The sequence below is a fragment of the Labeo rohita genome, chromosome 7 (genome assembly GCF_022985175.1).
Source record: "Labeo rohita strain BAU-BD-2019 chromosome 7, IGBB_LRoh.1.0, whole genome shotgun sequence".
NCBI lineage: Eukaryota > Metazoa > Chordata > Actinopteri > Cypriniformes > Cyprinidae > Labeo > Labeo rohita.
Genome location: NC_066875.1, coordinates 39,588,816 through 39,610,578, shown reverse-complemented (window position 1 = coordinate 39,610,578; position 21,763 = coordinate 39,588,816). Strand labels below are relative to the sequence as shown.

At 35.1% G+C, this 21,763-nt stretch overlaps 1 protein-coding gene across 3 annotated transcripts in view; it reads right to left on the bottom strand.

Moving 5' to 3' along the window:
- dock11 (dedicator of cytokinesis 11) overlaps positions 1 to 21,763 on the bottom strand; it is a 101,273-nt gene that overhangs the window by 41,690 nt on the left and 37,820 nt on the right. For 2 of the 3 annotated variants that reach the window (XM_051114272.1, XM_051114273.1), the window contains exons 29-35: positions 21,217 to 21,300; positions 14,074 to 14,185; positions 11,122 to 11,160; positions 9,105 to 9,286; positions 819 to 932; positions 185 to 245; positions 3 to 91 (exon numbers count right to left, since the gene is read on the bottom strand). In XM_051114272.1, the coding sequence (XP_050970229.1) occupies positions 3 to 91; positions 185 to 245; positions 819 to 932; positions 9,105 to 9,286; positions 11,122 to 11,160; positions 14,074 to 14,185; positions 21,217 to 21,300 (681 nt within the window). The remainder of the gene's footprint in view (positions 1 to 2; positions 92 to 184; positions 246 to 818; positions 933 to 9,104; positions 9,287 to 11,121; positions 11,161 to 14,073; positions 14,186 to 21,216; positions 21,301 to 21,763) is intronic. The other variant, XM_051114274.1, reaches the window with a different exon arrangement.

Here is a 21,763-nt window from a genome sequence, read left to right as displayed (position 1 = left end):
ACCTCATTGATGTCTGGAGTGCCAGGATCTCCATACAAAGAGCCTCTAGACTCCCCTTTCCTGATATGTCCATTCTGGGTGATGACACTGGCTGTGAAACACACAAACGCAGATAATTTTACACATACTGTCGTGTGTGTGTCTGTCACTTGCAACTCTTGTTGCTAAAAACATTAATACTCACTTGGCTCCTTATCAACGATTGTGCTGCTTCTGCGGCTGTCCACTGACAAATCATCCCGGTACTAAAGGAGCATGGGAAAACAGGAAGTGCTTATCTGATTAAGAACTTGCAAGGTTAACATTGACACTATGACACGGCATTTAAATGTAGCACTCGCAAGTCTTGCGTTACAACAGTGCAAAAGTAAACCGAAACAGTAAATACTGAAACGACGCACACACACCCACAATCAACATATAATGCTGTTAAAACAAAACAGCTAGAATAAGGAAAATTGGTCCATCTGTGAACTCTATGACAGCAGATGTATTTTTTTTGGATGGATTTAGATTAAAGTAAAATAACATTATGCATAATATCCCTTTTTGAGACGTATCAGATGGACATTTGAGAGTCAAATGAGAGTCGAGTTTTCCACTCCACAGTCTGTTTCTATTAAAACAACAAGGAAATATTAAATAACACCATATTTTCTAAATGCCTCTGATTTATCTCATCTCTCTGGACTGACATTTAAGAGTTTCAATGGAGTTTCAATTGATTAAGCAAAATGCGTTTCATAAATTATTGATTTCACAAAACAGATGAACACTGAGTCATTTTAGATTCCAGATAAGGAATAATGGATGTTTACCATGAGGCCGAGGCCATTTCTGCAGAGTTGCCCCAGGCTGTTCATATGACTCAGGTTCTGGTAGAGCAGCTCAAAGAGTGGCAGGTACAGCAGACAAATGCGGGCCTGCTGGTTCTGTCATGAAGTGAAAGGAAACGAATGATTATGACACACCGTGGCAGAAAGAAAGGTCACTAGCCAATGAATGCAGCTAAAACAATGTTGCTTTATATTAGTTTGTTTGCTGTGCATGTGACCTACCAAGTCTCTAGCAGTTGTTACTGTTAACTATAAAAAACTATTCAAAATAATTCTGTCACCTTAAATAAAGCTGGAATGAAACTAGGGATGTCAAGCGATTAATCGCATACAAAATAAAAAAAGTTTGAGTTTGCCTAATATATGTGTGTGTACTGTGTGTAATTATGTATATATACAAACACACAAATTAATGTGTATATTTAAGAGAAATATGTTATTTATGCACAAAATATGTTTATATAAAATATAAATTATATAAAAATTATAATAAATACATATACTTGTAAATATTTCTTAAATATATAAATGAACATGTCTGTATTTATATATACATAATAACTGCATCACAATCACAGTACACACACATATATTACGCAAACTCAAACGTTTTTTATGTATGTGATTAATCACGATGAAGCCCTAAATTTACACAAAATATAAATGAAGACGTCAGATGCAAAAACTAGAGAAAAAAAAAAAAAATCAAAGTCTGTCTGAGATTTTTCTTTTGAATAAGTTTTATCATCACGCTCCTGTCACAAAATAATTGGACATTTTTGAAAATAAGGCATTCAATGACTAACAACCTTTTCTTTGCGATTAAAATGAAATGACTGAACACAGGAGCCTAAAAAAAAAAAAAGCTTGTTTCAATGACAAAATTTTAGAAAAAGCTCAGACGGATGGGTTTTTGCATCTGAAGTCTTCAAATATTAGATAAAAAAAATTAACCTTTAAAAGCTTAAACAAAAATGTGAAATGTTGCTTGGGAACTAACATGTAGAACTGTAAGTACTAAATATACTGAAAACAAATTTAAATACACATTTACAACAACAACAACAACAACAACAACAACAACAACAACAACAACAACAACAACAACAACAACAATAATAATAATAATAATAATAATAATGTAAAATAAATTAAAAAAATGTAAAGCTAATTTAAAATATGAGTAAATACAATAATGGTGTAAAAATAATACCAAATAACACAAGTCTATTCACTGTAAAATGTTTTATATTTAATTCAATTTAATTTTAAAATTAAATGTTTTAGATTTAATTTTAATTTAAAAATGAATTTGTTTCACTAAAATATGACTAAAAGTTCATTGCACTTAAAAAGTTACTTCAACTCAAAATTTGATTGTAGTAAGATGAACTTTGACTGAGTTGCAGCACATTTCTAGTTCCCAGCATACTTTGTGTCAGATTGTAGGATAATTTAAGTTAAAATTGTGTGATATTTTGTGTGTTTTTGCACAGGATTAATATAGGAAAGATGTGTTAGTGTTTAACAGTCTGTTATGTTAAGTGCTAACTTGGTATTAATATGTTGTTTATGCAAATTCTCTGTATAAGTCAGTTTATTCAATATTTCAGTTAAACTGAAGTTAGTTTTGAGGTAATCAGCTTCCACAAATGTGAGTATTCTGAACTTATCAGGTTTTACAATCCCTAACCTTGGCCTTAGCAAGCACCACCTGAATAAAACTAGACTAAAGACAAAACTCCTAAGACTTCCAGGAATTATTCCTGGAATGCCCTGTCTCATGTTTTTAGAAAATGAGTGTCATTCTTGTCATTTTTCTTTTTTATGTTATCCATATAGTTGAGTGTGTTTATTACAGAATCTGCTAAAAACTAAAACATATTAACTTCTGATGTTCACTGTCCTCTAGGAATTGCCCCATGATTCCATTCATAGAGGGTCTGGCACCAGTAGTAGCTGAGTCACTATATTAAAAATAATATGTTATTTAGAGCAAACAGATCATAGTGGCTTCTTAGGAAATGCGATTGCAGCAAGAGTCTTGTGTGTGCCAACGATCTGGAACTTAGATCTGGACTCAAGTCTGGCATTTGCATAACAGACAGATGTCCGTCTGCGATTAAGGCAAACACAATGTGCAGCAGTTATTTACTACGGTACTGTACTAACGGTACGGACATAACTGAAGGATTTCTTTGCATTGTTGTCGGCCACCCTCCTTGTTAAAAGATAAAATGCAAATACCACACATTTCAATAAAATCGACCTGCTTATGCACTGGGGTCATCTCAAATAATCTCCTGCATCCCTATGTACAAAAAGGTTTACCTAGAATTATTTGTGGTGCTCAGTATTAATTAATCAATTAATTAATTAATCCAGGTTCATACTCTATGATATTCAGGTCTTTAGATACAACTCGGTTTCTGCTTTTAATCCAAGTCAATCTGATTTTTTGTTTTATTGCTACCACACAAAACTTGCAAATTTGTTGTCTTAGAAAAGTAATAACACACCTCTCCTCAACTAGCTGCATGATTTGAGGAGCCATTTATGTTTGTCATTTTATGTGCGGGTCAAAGGTACACTACATCCAACAATGAAAAACCTCTCATCATGTAGTCTCCCTCATGTCAGCCCAGATATATTTGATTTTCTTTCATTGGAGGAACACACAAACTGTGTTTTTTTTTTTTTTGGTTTTTGTTTGGAAAATAATCCATCTCTCTGAGCCCATATAACACAAGTAAATAGGACCCTTAAAATAAGCTTCAAAAACCACACAAAACGACCCCCAGTTGATGTCTTCTGATGTGAAATGGTAGGTGCTTACGAGAAAAATAATAAAGTAAAACGTTTTAAACACTAGACAATGGACCTTTATTTCACTTCCTATATCCGGTAAGCGAAGCAGTGTATCCTGTCTTTCGCCGGTGTTACTGTAGTGTGTTTGGCTGCTTTCGTTCTAAACGACGACACACTGCCTCAGTTTTCAGGATTTCCTGACACAACACAGATGAGATGCGTGGGATGAATTAAGGTCCTACCAAAATATTATGCGGGAGCACGTTCGCGTGGAGTATGCATTTCGAAACTGAGGATGTTTACGCCTACATCTCGTATCACCTGCTGAAATGCTTCTATTAATGTGCATTCTGAATAATAAATTAATTTAACCTGCTGCAGTCAATGGGTCTTCTCATTAACAATGTTTTTCTCATTATATTTTACACCGGTTTACATTAAAATACATTTTAAATAAACACCCTTACTAAATTAACCATGGATTTACTATAGTAAATGTAGTAACCATGTTATATTTTATTTTTTCCGCTGACTGATTTCCAATTGTATTGCCATAGTTTTACTACACATACCATTGTTCATTTTCATAAGAGCGGTATTAAAATAGATCACTGAATGCGCGGGCGTTGCCTTAAAGAAATAACAATTTTGAACATTTTAGCTAATTCATCTAGACAGTATAACACGTTGACAGCGTGATCTGAGTATTACTTTAGAATTTTGGCATAAAAGTGAATTACATAGAGTGAAATGACTGTGAATGAAAAATGACAGAATAAAGACTAAAATTTAATACAAATGAATAAATATGTTGATTCTGATCTTATTCATCAGGTCTCACACACACTGCAGCACTGACGCAGTGTGGTGAAATCACGATCATTTACGAGCCATGGGTTTCTCAGATCGGTACGTTGGATTAAAACTACAAGTTCTGTTGCGTTTGGAAAATTCTGTGCACAGTAATCATCAGAATATTTCTTTGCCTGTCTCTGAAAATGTCCAGATTTTGAAATCATCCTGCAGATGCTCATTTTAACAGGCTTTTATTTAACTAGTGATTACAGCATATTGAAAAATATACATAACCGGAAGAATCGATACACTGCTTCGACAAGCGCTTGAGGTGTTCAATTCCAGTGTGATAAAGGTCCATTGTTTCTGGCCAACTGTCATGCAAGTTCACACCTGACAAACGTCTCATGTGAAACTCAACAGTTAGTTGTTCTGCATTACTGTTCATGTGAGTTTCACAGTGTGTTAATCTCATGTTTCACAATGTTCTGAAAGAAGAAATGTTTTAAAAACATTACTTTTTAACCTCAAATGCTCGTCTTGAGTAGCTGTTTTTTTCCGGTCATGACCGTTAGGGTACGTCTTGGTTTTGCCAACAAAAATATTACCTATAAAGCCACAGCAGAAATGTGCATCTTCGAACAACACAGCGGTGTTTCGTTTTTTTGAATGAATCTGCATTTTGAATGAATTGGTTGAACCAATGACTCAAAAGCCCTTTCATGAAGTGATCCATTTACTGAATTCCTGAATGAATCAGCTGTTTGAACGAATCGAATGAATGAATGACTCATAAAGACATTTATCGTCACCTGCTGGCAGTTTTAGTTTCTTATTTAGAGTATTATTTCATTAAAGGGGTGCTATTATGGTTTTTCACTTTCTGAACTTTAGTCAGTGTGTGGTGTGTATCTTGGGGCATAAAAAAGATCTACAAAGCTACAAATCTCAAAGTCCACTCTAAAGGGAGAGATTTCGAATTTAAAAAATCTCTTTCCAAGAACTACAGTCCTTTGGACAACAGCGGTTGTTTTCCGCATGCAATGCTGTCACAACATGGTCCACTGGAATATCATTAAAATAAATCCTGTCCACAGAAATGGAATTGTTGGGGGGGTGTGTAGGGATGAGGTGGGGGATTAGTCGAACAGTAGCAATGTAGCGTGAAGAGCTGCTTCAACGAGACGCAGCGTGGCAGGTATAAACACAAGCATTGACTAGAGTGGCCACTTCAGAGCAGTAACGCACCGCAGACGTGTGCAATACAGGGGATTGAAACACACGCCGAAGCCGCAATCTACTCAGGTTGCCGCGTCGAAGCCGTAACACGCCGCAGATGTGTGCAGTGTGTGGTAAGAGATTTATTCATCATACAGTGTAGATAGCTTCACTGGTAACGCGAGTGTTTTTTAAAAATGCATACACTTGCACTACAATAGGCTAGGCTGATCATGGCTGATGGTTATGTTTTTTGATAATGTTAGGCTGCTTTTAGCCTTATGCTGGAGCTGGTATCCCACAATGAAATTATGTAAAATAATTAAATAAATTAGCATGATAATATCATGTAATAGCGATCTCGCAGGCTGACGACAGGACTCAGCACTACTGTAGTGTATTATTTACTCACCCTCCATGCATCCTAGGTGTATATGACTTCCTTCTTTCAGATGAATGCAATCAGAGTCTAATAAAATCTAATAAAATGCATCCATCCATAATAAAAAGTGTCTCACACGGCTCCCGGGAGTCTCCTTGCGCTAATTGCTTTGACAAAGGGCGTGGCAGTACTGAAACATCGTCTAAGCTGTTCACAAATCGCAACGCACTGGGATAGCTAACCAATCATAATTCATTTCCTTTTTTCGGAAGGCTGGCCTTCATTAAACCCAGAACTAATCCAGCTATTTGTGCCAGGCTGGGAGAATGGTATTGTAATAATGTAAATTATGTGAAAAATAATGCGTTTTTCGAACCACTAAGCATGACAGCATGTTCTAGTACAACCCTAAAACAAATTCAAGACTTTGAAAAGGAGCATAATAGGACCCATTTAAAAAAAAGGTAAAAAATATAGTTCATCCCCCAAAAATAATTATATCATCATTTACTCAAACTTGAATTAACTTTCTTTTGTGGAACATAAAAGAAGGTATTTTGAAGACTATTGGTAACAAAGCTGTTTTGGTTACCAATAACTTTCATTGCAGGAATGAAAAAACTGAGATGTTTCTCAAATGATCTTCTTTTATGTTGAACAGTTTATGTTAGGCCACTGTAGCTTAAACGTGCAATACATTTTATGTTGAATCAAAGTATTTCTTTCTAAAGCTACTATTGGTAATGTCTGCTTAATATTTTCTCATTTAACAAAAAAAATTGCTTTAAAATAATCTTTTCGGGGTATTTTCACAGCCAAATGTGACCCTGGACCACAAAACCAGTCATAAGTGTAAATTTATCCAAACTAAGATTTAGACATCATCTGAAAGCTGAATAAATAAGCTTTCCATTGATGTATGGTTTGTTAGGACAATGTTTGGGCAAAATACAACTATTTTAAAATCTGTAAGTTAATCTGATGGTGCAAAAAAATCTAAATTGCCTTTAAAGTTGCCCAAATTAAGTTCATAGCAATGCATATTACTAATCAAAAATTAAGTTTTGATATATTTACAGTAGGAAATTTACAAAATATCTTCATGGAACATGATCTTTACTTAATATCCTAATGATTTTTGGCATAAAAGAAAAATTGATAAATCTGACCCATCCAATATATTTTTGGCTTATTGCTACAAATATAACTGTGCAACATAAGACTGGTTTTGTCGTCCAGGGTCACAAATGTAGTTTGTGATTAATTGACACATAATGTAATTGACTATATATAATACTGCTGTTAACTGATTAAAAAAAAAAAAACTAAATAATCACACATTTTTTTGGAAATTAATCTCAACTATTTCCCACCTAACATTAACGTTTTTAAATATAATTTTATATTGTAAAAATTTCACATTCAATCTTCAAATGAATGTAGAAACAACATACAGAGAGTATATTTTTCTAAAAGACTTTAAAAAATAACAACTTTTAATTAAAGTGAACTTAAAACAATCTTCACATAAACCCATTATTTACCTGTGCCCTTCAGCAAGTAGAACATATACAGAAATTGAATAAAGTTATCAAACACTAAATACTAAGTTGATGTACCCTAGATGAACCCTTAAAGGGGTCTTCGGATGCCCATTTTCCACAAGTTGATATGATTCTTCAGGGTCTTAATGAAAAGTCTATAATATACTTTGGTTAAAAATTCTCAATGGTTGTGTAAAACAACACCCTTTTTACCTTGCCAAAATAAGCTCTGCAAAAATCATCTCATTCAGGCTGCTTTAAATGCAAATGAGCTGCATTTGCATTTAGCGTTTAGCCGCTAAACTTGCCAACCAGCACATTATTAGGAAATCGCATAGATTCATAAAAAAAACCCTTATTCTCACTTCTGCTGTAAGTGAAGCTGGATCATTAATAATTTGCGCGAACATAGACGGATATATGTAGATCGGGAGGTGCATTCCCTTCACAAAAAAACGTAGTCTACTGCATCTTCAGCACCTCATATGTCGGGAGTAAATGATGACCACTTCAGTCATTATTACATCCAGCAACACAACACCTCAATCGCTCAATCTTAGATATTCTTGTCTAACTTACATCCCTGCTCCAGCATCGAAACAAAGAGAGCGGACTGTTACAGCTGATCTGAGGTAAAAAACTGTCAATCAACTATCGTGGGAGCGGCCTCTGTCGGTGTGATGCCACAACGACAGGCATCTGAGAATGGCTCAATTTGAAAAAGGGAATATTATTTTTTACAGATTAATTAAAAACCACTGCATGGATTTGTATCATTATAGGGTAGATTTGAACGTACACTGCCAACACACATTAATGTTCACTGCTGCTGAACATGACATGTTCATGCTCGTAGTTTCATTTGCATTTTATTATGAAATAATACAGGCTACAGCGTGTGCCACCATGTTTGTGTATGCAGTTGAAGCGCATGTGCTACAAGCACTTTATAATGGCTGACAGTACAGGTAAATTTGTTTTTACTGATATATGGCCTGACAACATCTAATCTGACAACATCCAACCAGTCCTGCTAAATTAAGCTCCAACCCTAATTAAACACACCTGAACCAACTAATCAGTAATGTATTTTTTTTTCTTTCTAAAATCTCTACTTGTGCTCAACAGAAGAAAGAAAATCATATACTTTGGGTCGGCATGAGTAAATGAGTATGTTAAGAGTTATTTTTGGATGGAGTATCCCTTTAGGGGTTTGTTTTAAATTCCTAACCACATGTATAAGCAATACTAGCAGTGTTTGCTTTACTAAACATTACAAATTAAACCAACAGTGTGAAACAAAAGACTAATACATTGCATTAATGTTAACAAAACATTACATTAACCAAAGACTTACATTAATGTTTTTAATATAACAATTATGTAAAGCTGCACATGCAAAACAGCCATCTTCTGCAGACAAAGATTAATGACACCTGTCTATTCAGCAGCAGCAGGGACAGAAGATTTTACACTGTCTAAAACAAAATATATATGTTTGCACGATTATGTAACTTATACCTTAAAAGCATTGTATCTGTCATCCATGGCGTGCTTGATCATCAGATTTTTGAGCGCAGCCACAGCCAGCTGTCTGATTTCTGGGTAGCCCTGGAGTCCATCAGCAACCTCTCGCAAAAGCAGACCCACCAGGAAATGGTTTTTGCAATAATCCTCAGTCAGGCTGTACTCCAAACTCTGATCTGAAACATATCATTTCATAGTCAGCGATGTTCCATGTTAGTAATGTTACATTTTACATTTGCAGTATTATGAACGTGTGTGGCCCTTTTTATTTAAAAGTAACAAGCAACACTTTTATTTCATGCATCCTAAAGACGCAATACTTTTAAAGATGCATATATGCAAATGGTGCTTAACATACAGGTATAACAGGTATCGCTCCTGTGTTAAGTCACTGACATTTGTGGTAGTGAAAGGCATCCAAATGAAAAGACAGTGTTTAGGGTTTGATGGCTGACTACTTTCAAATGCTTTCTGAAAGCAGACTTCACTGCATTCCAGACATCAAACAATAGGAGAAACAGAAACCAAAGAGTGACAGAAAAACCTTGTGCTTAAAGTGAAAGCTTTTTCTTTTGGATAATAGGTCATATAACTAAAAAGAGCTGTCTTTAGCAATAATACTAAAATCCTAATGACAAGTTTTTCCCTAATGATGTAGTTGTTCACGTACAATTAAAAATTCTGCACATTTTTACTCACCCTCATGTTGGTTTAGACATGCATGCCGTTCATTTATTCCGTGAAATACAAAAGGAGAATATTTAAAGAATCATCACACACTGAAAAGTGGGTCATGAAACAAATTATTCTTTTAAACCAGTTATTTTTAAACTGCACTAAATGAATAGGAGTTCAAGTGATTCCATGATTCTAAGTCTTTTCATTACACAAAAATGTTGCATGGCTTCACAAGGCCTCACACTACCATTCAAATGCTTTTTGTACTAAAAAAAATACTTTTTTGCTAAGCAAGGTTGTATTAAATTAATCGAACATGACAGTAAAAACATTTATAATGTTACAAAAGATTTCTATTTAAAATAAATGTTGTTTATTTGAATTTTCCATTTATCAAATGACCTGAAAATGTATAATTGTTTCCACAAAAATAATAAGCAGCACAAGTGTTTTCTTGTTTCTTGAGCACCAATCAGCATATTAGAATGATTTCTGAAGGATCATGTGACACTGAAGACTGGAGTTATGATGCTGAAAATTCAGCTTTGCATCACAGGAACAAATTACATTTTAAGATATTCAAATGCAAAACTGATACTTTAAATTGTAACAATATTTCATAGTATTACTGTTTTTACTGTAATCAAATAAATGCTTTTTAAACTTTTGAATGGCAGTTTTTGTCATGTGAACTACATGTGTTTATATTTGGAGCCATCAATGAATGGAACAATGCTACTTAAATACTTATTTTTGTTTTGTTCCAGACAAGAATTTGGTTTTGGAAAAACATGAAGGTGAGTAAATGATGAAAAGTTTAGAATTTAGCATTTTTTGGCTGAACGATCCCTTGTGTTTCCAGTAATCTGAATTGAAAACAGGACACCACACTTCCTCACATTTTCATCTACAACAATAGCAATAAAAATCAGATTACAACAAGTGCACACAAGATGTTTCCGCACTCATTATGCACATACAGTATTACAGAGTTAAAAAGGGCAAGTGAGGACAGGAGGAGACAGACAAATATGCTTTGTTACAGCAACAAACATCTCAGGTAGCATAAAATGCTGCCCTTTACATTTCCATGGCATAAAATCATCCCAAAAATATTCTCACAATGGACACTTAGTCATTGAATTTCATCAGCGCGAAGCAAATACGCAATGCTTGGTGACAGAAAAAGCAAAGGGCCTCAACCTGAAGTGTTAGACAGTGATTGATGAGTGACGCAGAAGCACAGCAAGGCAATTAGTGGGGTTATCAGGATGATTATCTGGTGACTGGAAGTGCGTTTGCGTCGGCATTGGCATTGGTCGGCATCACCTACCTACTACACCCAAATACTCCGCCGCATACGAAATAAAATCTGAAATAATGAATAAAGGAAGCAATCATGCAGGATTGCCATTATCAATGGTGGGTGTGAAGCTGTGAGGGTGTGTGGCTGTGTTTGAAATGGAATACTGCACACAGTATATACTACATCCTTTTCTTTTTTTACTTTTTTTTTTTTCATTTTTAAATAGATTTTAAAGGAGAAGTCCACTTTCAGAACAACAATTTACAAATATTTTACTCACCCCCTTGTCATCCAATATGTTAATGTCTTTCTATCTTCAGTCGTAAAGAAATAATGTTTTTTAAGGAAAGTATTTCAGTATTTTTCTCCATATAATGGACTTTAATGGTGCGATTTTGAACTTCCAATATGTAATTTAAATGCAGCTTCAAAGGGCTGTAAATGAACCCAGCCGAGGAAGAAGGGTCTCATCTAGAGAAACGATCTGTCATTTTTTTTTTTTTTTTTTTTTCGAAAAAATGAAAATTTGTATACTTTTTAAGGACGAAAGCTCATGTAACACTAGCTCTGGGATGCGCGTCCACAACGCTATGTACTACAGAATCACGTCGAAAGGTCACACGAGACGTAGGCTGAAGTACAGACCCGGTGTTTACAAAGTGAACATGCAAAGACTAATGAAGTGCAAGTAAGTCAAACGCTGTTTACGAACAAAAAGGTACAACGATGTTGGACGGTTCTGAAGTTGTAGAAGAAAATGAGATGGAGTTTTTCGCCATACGCTACCTTTTTGAGCCGGAGTACACAGACGATGAACTTACGACAGAGAGAGGAGACTGCTGCGGCGAACTCTCTCAAGCCTCGGGCAGACCACATTCAAACAAGACATGGCGGTGCACGTGTAGAAAATGCCAACCACTGCCAACGGAGCAGGAATCTCAATGCTGTCAAGAATGGACCATATTATTCCCACTGTCGGAAAGAATCAGCAAGTCAGGTGGTGAGTCACGCATGACCTTTTGGCGTAATTCTATAGTACGCAGTGTCGTGGACGCGCATCCCAGAGCTAGGAAGAAGGCTCTTACCTAATGAAACGATCGATTATTTTCTAAAAAAAAATTGACAATGTATATACTTTTTAATCTCAAATCCTCATCTTGTGTAGCTCTGCGTGAACTCTGTGTATTCCAGTTTAATACAGTTAGGGTAGGTCGAAAAACTCCCATCTCATTTTCTCCTCCAACTTTCAAATTGGCCTACATCACTGCAGAAGTACTGACCCAGTTTTTTTCAAAATGAACATGCAAAGATCAAATGCCCTTTACCAAAAAATTGTAAAACAGCACTGTAGGATGATTTTGAAGTTGGAGAAGAAAATGAGATGGGAGTTCTTCGACCTACCCTAACTGTCTTGAACTGGAATACACAGAGTTCTTGAGCATTTGAGGTTAAAAAGTAAATAAACTGTAATCTTTTTTAGGAAATGACTGGTCGTTTTGCTAGATAAGAGCCTTCTTCCTCGGCTGGGATCATTTAGAGCCCTTCAAAGCTGCATTGAAACTGCATTTTAGACATTCATATTCACAGGCACCACTGAAGTCGATTATATGGAGAGAAATCCTGAAATGTTTTCCTTAAAAACATAATTTCTCTACGACTGAAGAAAGACAGACATAAACATCTTGGATGACAAAGGGGTAAGTAAACTGTCCGTAAATATTTGTTCCGGAACTTGTTCTGAACTTCTCCTTTAAGAAATTAATACTTTATTTCAGTAAAGATGCAGTAAAAATGACAGTAAAGACATCCTGTCCTGATAAAATTGTATAATGATTTCCACAAAAATATTACACAGAAATCTGAAAATTCATCACAGGAATAAATTACATTTTAAAACATTAAAAAACTATTTAAAGTCATTTTTAAGTTTTTAATTCACTGACCTCAAAACTTTTGAAAGGTGTGTACAATATAAAAATATGTTCGTGTCTTTGTGTGAATATATATATATTAGTTTCATAAACTAGAGGAATATCAGAGCAAATAAAATATTTTTCCTTCACGTTTTTTGACTACATAACAGCCAAATGCAATGTTCGTATGAGAATAATGTCTTTATTGATTGATCAATGATGTGAATCAGCTGTAAAAATATTATCTTTTGTGGTTTGCGCCATTAGAATATAGGTGTGACAAAGCGTTAAAACTCATTAGCGAATAACGTGCACCACCCTTGTTTTGACACCTGCAGCATTTCCGCTGTTGAAAATAAAGTTGGACCTGCTTGAAATTCAGCTTTGCCATCACAGGAATAAATTACATTTTAAAATATATTAACGTAGAAGTCACTTATTTTAAATTTGCAATAATATTTCACAATATTACAGTTTTTACAGTATTTTGAACAAATAAATGCAGTCCAGTGAGCATGAGAGAATTTTTAAAAAACATTAAAAAAAAAAACTACCTTTGGAAAGGAAGTGTACATACTGTGCACAGTATACATAATTGTTACTGCACACATGAGTAGTATGGTAGTACGCTAATCCTGTTTCTCAATGAAAATAACAACATGTTCATACTGTCTGAACTTCATTTGAACGTGTTTATGGTGAGACACTCAGTGGAATAGTAATCCATGCTGACTGATTTCTTTGTAATCAGAAATGGTGAAACTAATAAACTCATGACATTAAATATGTTACAACTGACCTTGTTAACTCCAGTGTTTAGGAAAATGTTTTGGAAAAAACATTCTGATTCGTGCCAAAATTCTACGTTAAGCTTGAGTGTCATCACGCCCCATTTCGTGACACTTAAATCCCTGTGCAGCTGGGTTTTCAGGTTCAAGTTACATGGCATATTGAGGAATAGTGCTGCTAGCAGATCTTAAAGTGGTGAAGTTGTTAGACTGGAATGGAGGGGAGGATGGGGGCAAGAAAAGCAATGGCAAGATGGGTGGAGGGCAGAGAGACCTACCCTGGACTCGCTGCAACCTGGTTCGGCCGAACGCCATGGGCAGGTTTAGAGGAATGTAGTGCTCATGGTTACACACCGTCATGAGGAAATCAAACTTCATCTCTGTAAGCACCTGTAAACATTGCACAAAAGTGATGAGTGAGATGTTGGAAAGCTTGGAAGGGTTTGAAGATCTAGATATGGGACATAACAACAGACAAGACAAATCAGATTTATTGCAAAAGCATATCTATGCAAGTTCTGACAAGCTACATTTATGTCTTAACTCAGGTCAGAGTTCAGCAACACAGTCAACAAATGTTAATTATAAAGGAAGTCCAACATAAAAATCCTGGCTGATATGACAGTATAATTAGTTTTATGTTACTGCTGATAAATGAGCAATAAATGTTACGACCTTATTTACAACAATAGTTACAACAATGCAAGGTACAGTATGAATGAAGATTAAATATAACAGTGTTTATTAAATTAAATTACAATAGTTAAAAAAAAATGTAATCTTAGGGTCTGCTATGGTCATCTAAACGTAAACATAGATAGAAATAAACATTCACAATTAAATATCCAATATCAAATATCTAAGGCAGTACCATAATACTGTGCATCCCTGACATTTCTTATGATTAATAACCATAATTTTTACAGTACACTATGGTGTAAAAAGCCCTCAAACAAGCTGCTTCAGAAAAAAACATGTTTTATGAAAAGCACTACAAATAAATAAATTAAACCATTTTAAAATCTAAAATGTATATGCACAGATATAGTTGTAGCTTTTAGTGCTCATTTACTGTTTAGCAGAATTGTCATTGAACTGTGAGGTTTGATCAGATATTAGGTACAACTGAAAGTACATCATTTGTACCATTTCAAAGCATGTCAAGGACAGATAGGCTGTGGTACATAGACTTTGCAAGTCAAAATGAGTCATGTATGATGTTATGATAGTATATTCCACATAAAACAACTGTGATATCAACAGCACAGAAAATGAGAACAGAGAAACTATTTCACACATGAGTCATACTCATTATCTGGATGTCTGTTATGACAGACCTCACAGGGAAGACAATCTCTGAGGAATCAAAACAAAAAAAAACATCACTTTCTATGTATTGTTCGATGAAAGTGAAATTAAAAAACTGAAAGCATTGTAATTCTCATCTTAAACTATCATTAGGGTTGAACGGTATGACCAAAATTATATATCACAATATGAGTATATTATTTAACAGTAATGATATATATCACAATAGTTATTTTTGCTTTAAATAAGGTCTTCATGAGTTTTTTGACATACCCTAAATGTATTAACACAGATTACACATACTAAGCATGCGCATCGCAGAGACGAGACAATGCGAGCATTTGAGGTTAAAAAGCAAATAAATGGTCAATTTTTTTCAAAAATGCCGATCGTTTTGCTAGATAAGACCCTTTTTTCTCATTCTTCATTTAGAGCCATTTGAGCTGCATTTAAACTGTTTTTGTTCCGGAAGTGAACTTCTCTTTTAAAGCTGCAGTCCGTAAGTTTTGCCTCTTTGTCGCCATCTCTGTTTGAAAACCTGTATTTGCAGTTATTTGCAGAGTTAATCTTTTGATGTGTGACTGTCAGTCATCGCACTGGTGTGGATCCTGTACTTAGGAATCACAGATTCTAGCCTAGTAGGGTAGACTGGGTAGAGTTGGTACAGGGGTACATTTGAAACACCTTAACTTTAAATAACAAACAAGTCTGATCTTTGATATTTGCTTCGCACATGCGTATTAGCGCCCTCTTCAATTGTGGAAAATTTGAAGTACATGCGCTTCTTCAGTCAGAAGATATAGGTGAAAGTTTTTTTTTATGTTTTTCTAAAGAAAGTTTTTCACTTCATCACGTCCATTCCACATTGAATAGCTTCTGATCTTTTATGATTGTTAAAGTTGACTTTTCGTAAACCTTACTCTGTGCTCTAAAAACTGACATATTGTATGACTTTGTGTCATGCAAGGTCACCGTAAAATCTATAGAAATGTTCAATGTTTTTTTTTTTTTTTACTGTTTTACTGTTTACTGTACTCAACTTCTCAACTGTTACTATTAAAGGGGTCCTATTATGCCCTTTTACAAAGTCTTGATTTTGTTTTGGGGGTGTACTAGAACATGCTTTCATGCTTGGTGGTTCGAAAAACACATTATTTTAACATAATTTACATTATTACAATACATCTCTCCCAGCCTGGCACATAAGGCTCGATTAGCTCTGGCTTTACTGAAGGCCTACCTTCCGCAAACAAAATATGTTGTGATTGGTTAGCTCTCCCACTGCGTTGTGATTGGCGAACAGCTTAGACTGTGTTTCAGTACTGCCAAAGAAGCAAGTTAGCGCAAGCTAGATTAAAGTGATTCTTACATTTTAAATATGGATATTTTTCTTACAAAAACGCATCAATTCGCTACAGGAGGCCTCTGAAAGAAGGAAGTCATACTGTACATCTAAGATACATGGAGGGTGAGTAAATAATACGCTACAGTAGTGTTGGGTCCTATCATCAGCCTGCGAGATCGCCAATACATGATATTATAGTGCTAATGTATTTAATTATTTACATACTTAGTTTCATTGCAAGAAACCAGCTCCAGCTATCTACACTGTAGATATCTCTTACCACACACTGCACACGTCTGCTGTGCGTTGCGGCTCCAACGCGCAAACAGAGTAGATCATGGCTTCGGCATGTGTTTTCGACCCCCTGTACTGCACACGTCTACAGTGCGTTACAGCTCTGAAGCGGCCACTCCAGTCAATGCTTGTGTTTATACCTGCAGCGCTGCGGCTCGTTGAAGCGGTTCTCCGCACTGCATCGCTAAAGTTAGGCTAATTCCCCACCTTGTCCCTACCCTCCCTCCAACACATCGAATTTCCATGGGCGGGATTTATTTTAATGATATTCCAATGGACCATGTTGTGACATCATTGCATGCGGAAAACAAACGTTGTAGTCCAAAGGAGCCGCTCGTTGACTGATTTTTGGATAGCTCCATATTATCACTACAGACACCAAAAAAAGCCACAATTGGGTCTGGGTCCAATTGTTTTCTCAACACCTCTGATAATAACTGAAAAACTGAAATCCGATAATTACTGATATTATGACAGCTCCAACACATATGTCCTAGGGATGCTGGAGTTTGACTGCACCTATCACAGAGAAAAACATCTTAGAGAGCTTTAGTTTGGACAAGTGAAGTCAATGCAAGATCTTGAATTGCATTAGACCATGTCTAACACATAAGTAAGAAGAATGAACTTGTTCTTGTGCTTTACTCCATTGCCAATCTTCGATATCTACTCCAAGGTCTTCCTCCCATGCCGTTTTTAGATGCTCTAATGAAACATCACATTCTAGCTGTGATAATTTGTTATATATAAGTGAAACTCCTCCTTTGATAAATGGATTCTGTAAAAAAAATGTCTCCATTTGAGAAGTTTGTGGCTCAATAGGAAATGACGAAAAATTCTTTTGAGCAAAACCGCAAGCTTGTAAATATTTTTTAAAAAATGTGTACTAGGTAGAATTAGCTGCAACTGCTGAAATGTCATAAAACACAGTTTTGAAAGGAGTGTATCCCTTTATTGGACCAGGTCTGAAATACTGAATCAATTTGGGAAGGGAGAAACAAATGATTAGTGATTAATGGGCTTAGCACAGAGCATGTTTGCCATCTGTTTCCAAATTTTAAATGAGTTGGAAACCACTGGATTGTTAAATCTGGTTGGAGGGTGGGCAGACAAAGCTGAATAAATTAGAGTTGGCCAAGAGGAAAGTAAGCATGATTTATTTTCCATATCACACCATTATATAGACCCCTCTTGCATTCCAAATGAAAGTGGTCTTATATTACATGCCCAGTAATATAGCTGAAAATGAGGTAGACCCATCCCTCCTTTCGGTTTAATCCTCTGTAAGTATGTCTTCTTGATTCTAGGATTCTTTTTGTTCCAAATATATTGGGTAATTAATCTGTCCAAATCTGTCCAAAAATGACTTATTCATGTAGACTGGGCTACATTGGAAAAAATATATAACATTGGCAAAATACTCATTTTCACTGTGTTAATACGACCTCCTAAAGAAAGAGGGAGAGTGGACCACTTCTTAAAAATGTGTTGAGTGTTTTCGTATAGCCTCAGAATTTTTCTTTAAAATGTGTAGAAAAACATCTCCTTATGGTGATCCCTAGGTATTTAAATGAGTTTACTACTTTAAAAGGAAGAGATTAAAGTGTTTCTAATTGAGCTTAAGGGTTGATCAGAAATATGACACTTTTAGAGAAATTAATCTTATATCCTGAGATCTTTCCAAATTTATCTAAAATTGACATAATGGTACCGATTTTAAGGGGTTAGAAATGTACTTTGTGTTCTTTTCCCCCTCTCATTATCCCACTATAGGCTGTAGATGCACGTACAGAAATTGCCAAGGGTTGCTAAAGCAAATAGCAGGGGGGGGCAACCCTGTCTTGTAGATCGACTTAATGGAAAATAACCTGTTATTATAAAAATATATAGAAAATAACCGAGTTGTTATTATTCGTTTGTATAGAAGCTTGATAAAATGTTGGTGGTAGACAGCCTTTTTCAAATGATTCCTTAAAAACCTCCAAAAGCAATGGTGAAATTTGCTGACTAAAAGATTTATAGAATACGGTTGTGAAACCATCTGGACCTGGGGACTTCGAGCATTGCATCCTGGATATTGTTTGACTGATTTCACCAATAGCTAGTGACTGTTCCAAAACTTCCCTGTTTTCCATGCTTAAGGAAAGTGATGCAAAAAACTGGGCTATACATGATGGGTTGTTAGCAGATTCTGAGGAGTATAATTTAATATAAAAGTTTTTAAAAATATTATTTATTTCTTGTGGATTAGATGTAATTTGTCCTGTCTCTTTCCTAATTTCTATTATCATTCTTGATGCCGCTGACTCTTTAATTTTCCAAGCGAGGAGTTCACCTGTTCTCTCTCCGTGTTCATAATACGTGGCTTTTGCCTGTATCAGACAATTAGTAGTCTCTGAAGTGGAAAGTAACTGAAATTCTGACTGCAGAGAGAGCCTCTCACACAATTCTGGTGAAGGGGAAAGTGCATATTCTTGGTCTATTTCTAGTATTCTGTCTGTTAATTTCTTTTTTTGCTCTTTACATTGCCTCCTAATCGAGATACTGTAAGAAATAATTTGTCCGCGCATATACGCTTTAAATGCCTCCCAAATTGTGGATTTGGAAACATCTGCCGTATTGTTTGTCTCTAAATATAATCTTATTTGAGCTTTGGTTTGTTCTACAAATGTCTTGTCAGCTAACAAATTGTTCAAATCTCCATTTAATCATTTCATATTTAGTTTCAAATAATAACTGAAGAACTAAGGGGCTATGGTCTGATATTACCATTGCTTCATAATCACAATGTGCGACTGCTGACAAAAGTTTGTAATCTATTAAGAATTAATCTATCCTAGAGAATGTGTGATGAACTGGCAAAAAATATGAATATTTTCGTTGGTTAGGAAAGGTGTATCTCCATGGATCTATTATTTTAAAGGTTTTCATAAACTTTTGTAGTAATTTGGCTGATTTAGGTAGGGGTATCGTTCTTTTTGAAGATCTGTCTAAGTTTGGGTCTAACACAAAATTAAAATCACCCCCCATTATCATTTGATGAGTATCTAGATTAGGAAAAAAACAGAAGATACAAACTGTTCATCATCTATGTTGGGTGCATATATATATTAACAAACAATGTTGGTGTGTTATAGAGTTTCCCCGCCACTATAACATAACGTCCACTGGTGTCAGAAATAACTTTTGTTGCAGTAAAACGTATTCCCTTCTTTATGAGGATTGCTGTACCTCTGGACTTAAAATTAAAGTTTGAATGAAAGATTTGACCCACCCATCTTTCTTTTAATAGGCTCTGGTCCTGGTTCCTTAAATGCGTTTCTTGTAAAAATGCGATATCAGCCCCCAGTCTCCCAAGATGAGCTAATACGTTTCCCCACTTTATTGCTCCATTGAGCCCTTTACAATTCCATGAAATAAACTGAACAGCATTTACTTTCTTGCTAGTCAGAGTTTTGAAAAATATTGTGAGAAGCAGCATTTAAAGTGGGAGGGGAAAGGGGAGAAAAATGGGGAGGGGGGGACTAAAAAAAGGGCGTGTCAGTATTTGTTTTCTTAACAACCACAAAACTTGAACTATTTGAACAATAGCTCAGTTTAACTTTCTCTGATTGCGAGTCACACAAAAAGAAACAGAGCAAGTTTAGAAAACCCTTTTTACCCATAACATCAAGAAACACCATCTGACTTACCACTTAGCTCCTTTCTAAAACATTACAACTAGTCTATAGACCAAATTACACACTTATATTTTTTCACTTTAGCATATTCAGTGCAGTCCTTTTCCCGTTAGACTTTAACAATATCCAGACATGTGTTTAAGTTATTCTTAAAGGGGTCATTGGATGCTAAGTTCACTTTTACATGCTGTTTGAACATTAATGTGTGTTGGCAGTGTATGTACAAATCTACTGTATAATGATAAAAATCCATGCAGTAGTTTTTAATTAATCTGTATTTCTGCTTTTGGAAGTTCAAACTCGGGGCACCATGTGTGTTACCATGATGGTGTTTTGTGTTTAGTGTTTGTGTGTTTAGTGTTCCTTTTACATGTGTTAATATTTAAAAGCTGCTTGTGATGAGCTTTGCTTCATCATGTGACTTTCTCATCACCACCTGCTTTTGCTGAGTCAGTGTATTACAAAGATACAAAACAGATTTCAGTACTTCAATAGGCTGGTATAATAACATTATATCAGTTAATAAAATTACTGTATTTAAATGAAGATTTATGTTAAATCTGTAAAACCTAAAATGTCATATTTTAACAGTAAAATTCTGGAAACCACAGCTGCCAGTTTACCATAAATTTTACAGATTTTTTTTTTACGGTGTACTGTATATCGCCCACCCCCAACTGTCATGAAACTAATGTTACCTTGAAGACCACCAAGTTGATTTGGCACAAAAAAAAAAACATTAGGTTTACTAATTAATATTAATAACCAATAAGTTCTTAAGTTATTTTGCCTACCTTTGGATCTTTCAGGCTGAAGCCACACATGTAGTCATTTATCAAACTGAAAGCAAATCCTCGGTTCATGAACGTAAGGCAGCGCTGTGCAGGGGGAGAGTTTCAGTCAGAACAATGTAATGTCTTGAAATGACTTCATGTGAAAAATAAATGTAAATGTAAAAATAAAGGATGAAGCGCAACAAAAATTTAGACATATTATAGATGAGCAATCACATTAGTTTGGTTAAACTATACTGTCAGGGACAGTGTCTTCAATGTTGGCCAGACGTTCAGTCAAATCTAGCTTGGTTTAAACTACAAAAACATTTCACATCATAACACACTCTTAAGCCAAATGTTATGGCTATAATGGCTTTTTAAATAAAATGGCTATTAAAAAAAAGTCACTGACTGTGGGTAATTGATCAAGGAGATGAATGTTAATATCAGAATTTCAGAAAAAATAAATAAATAAATAAATAAATAATATATATATATATATATATATATATATATATATATACACACACACAGTTCTGTGCAAAAGTCTTAGGCCATCTTAAAA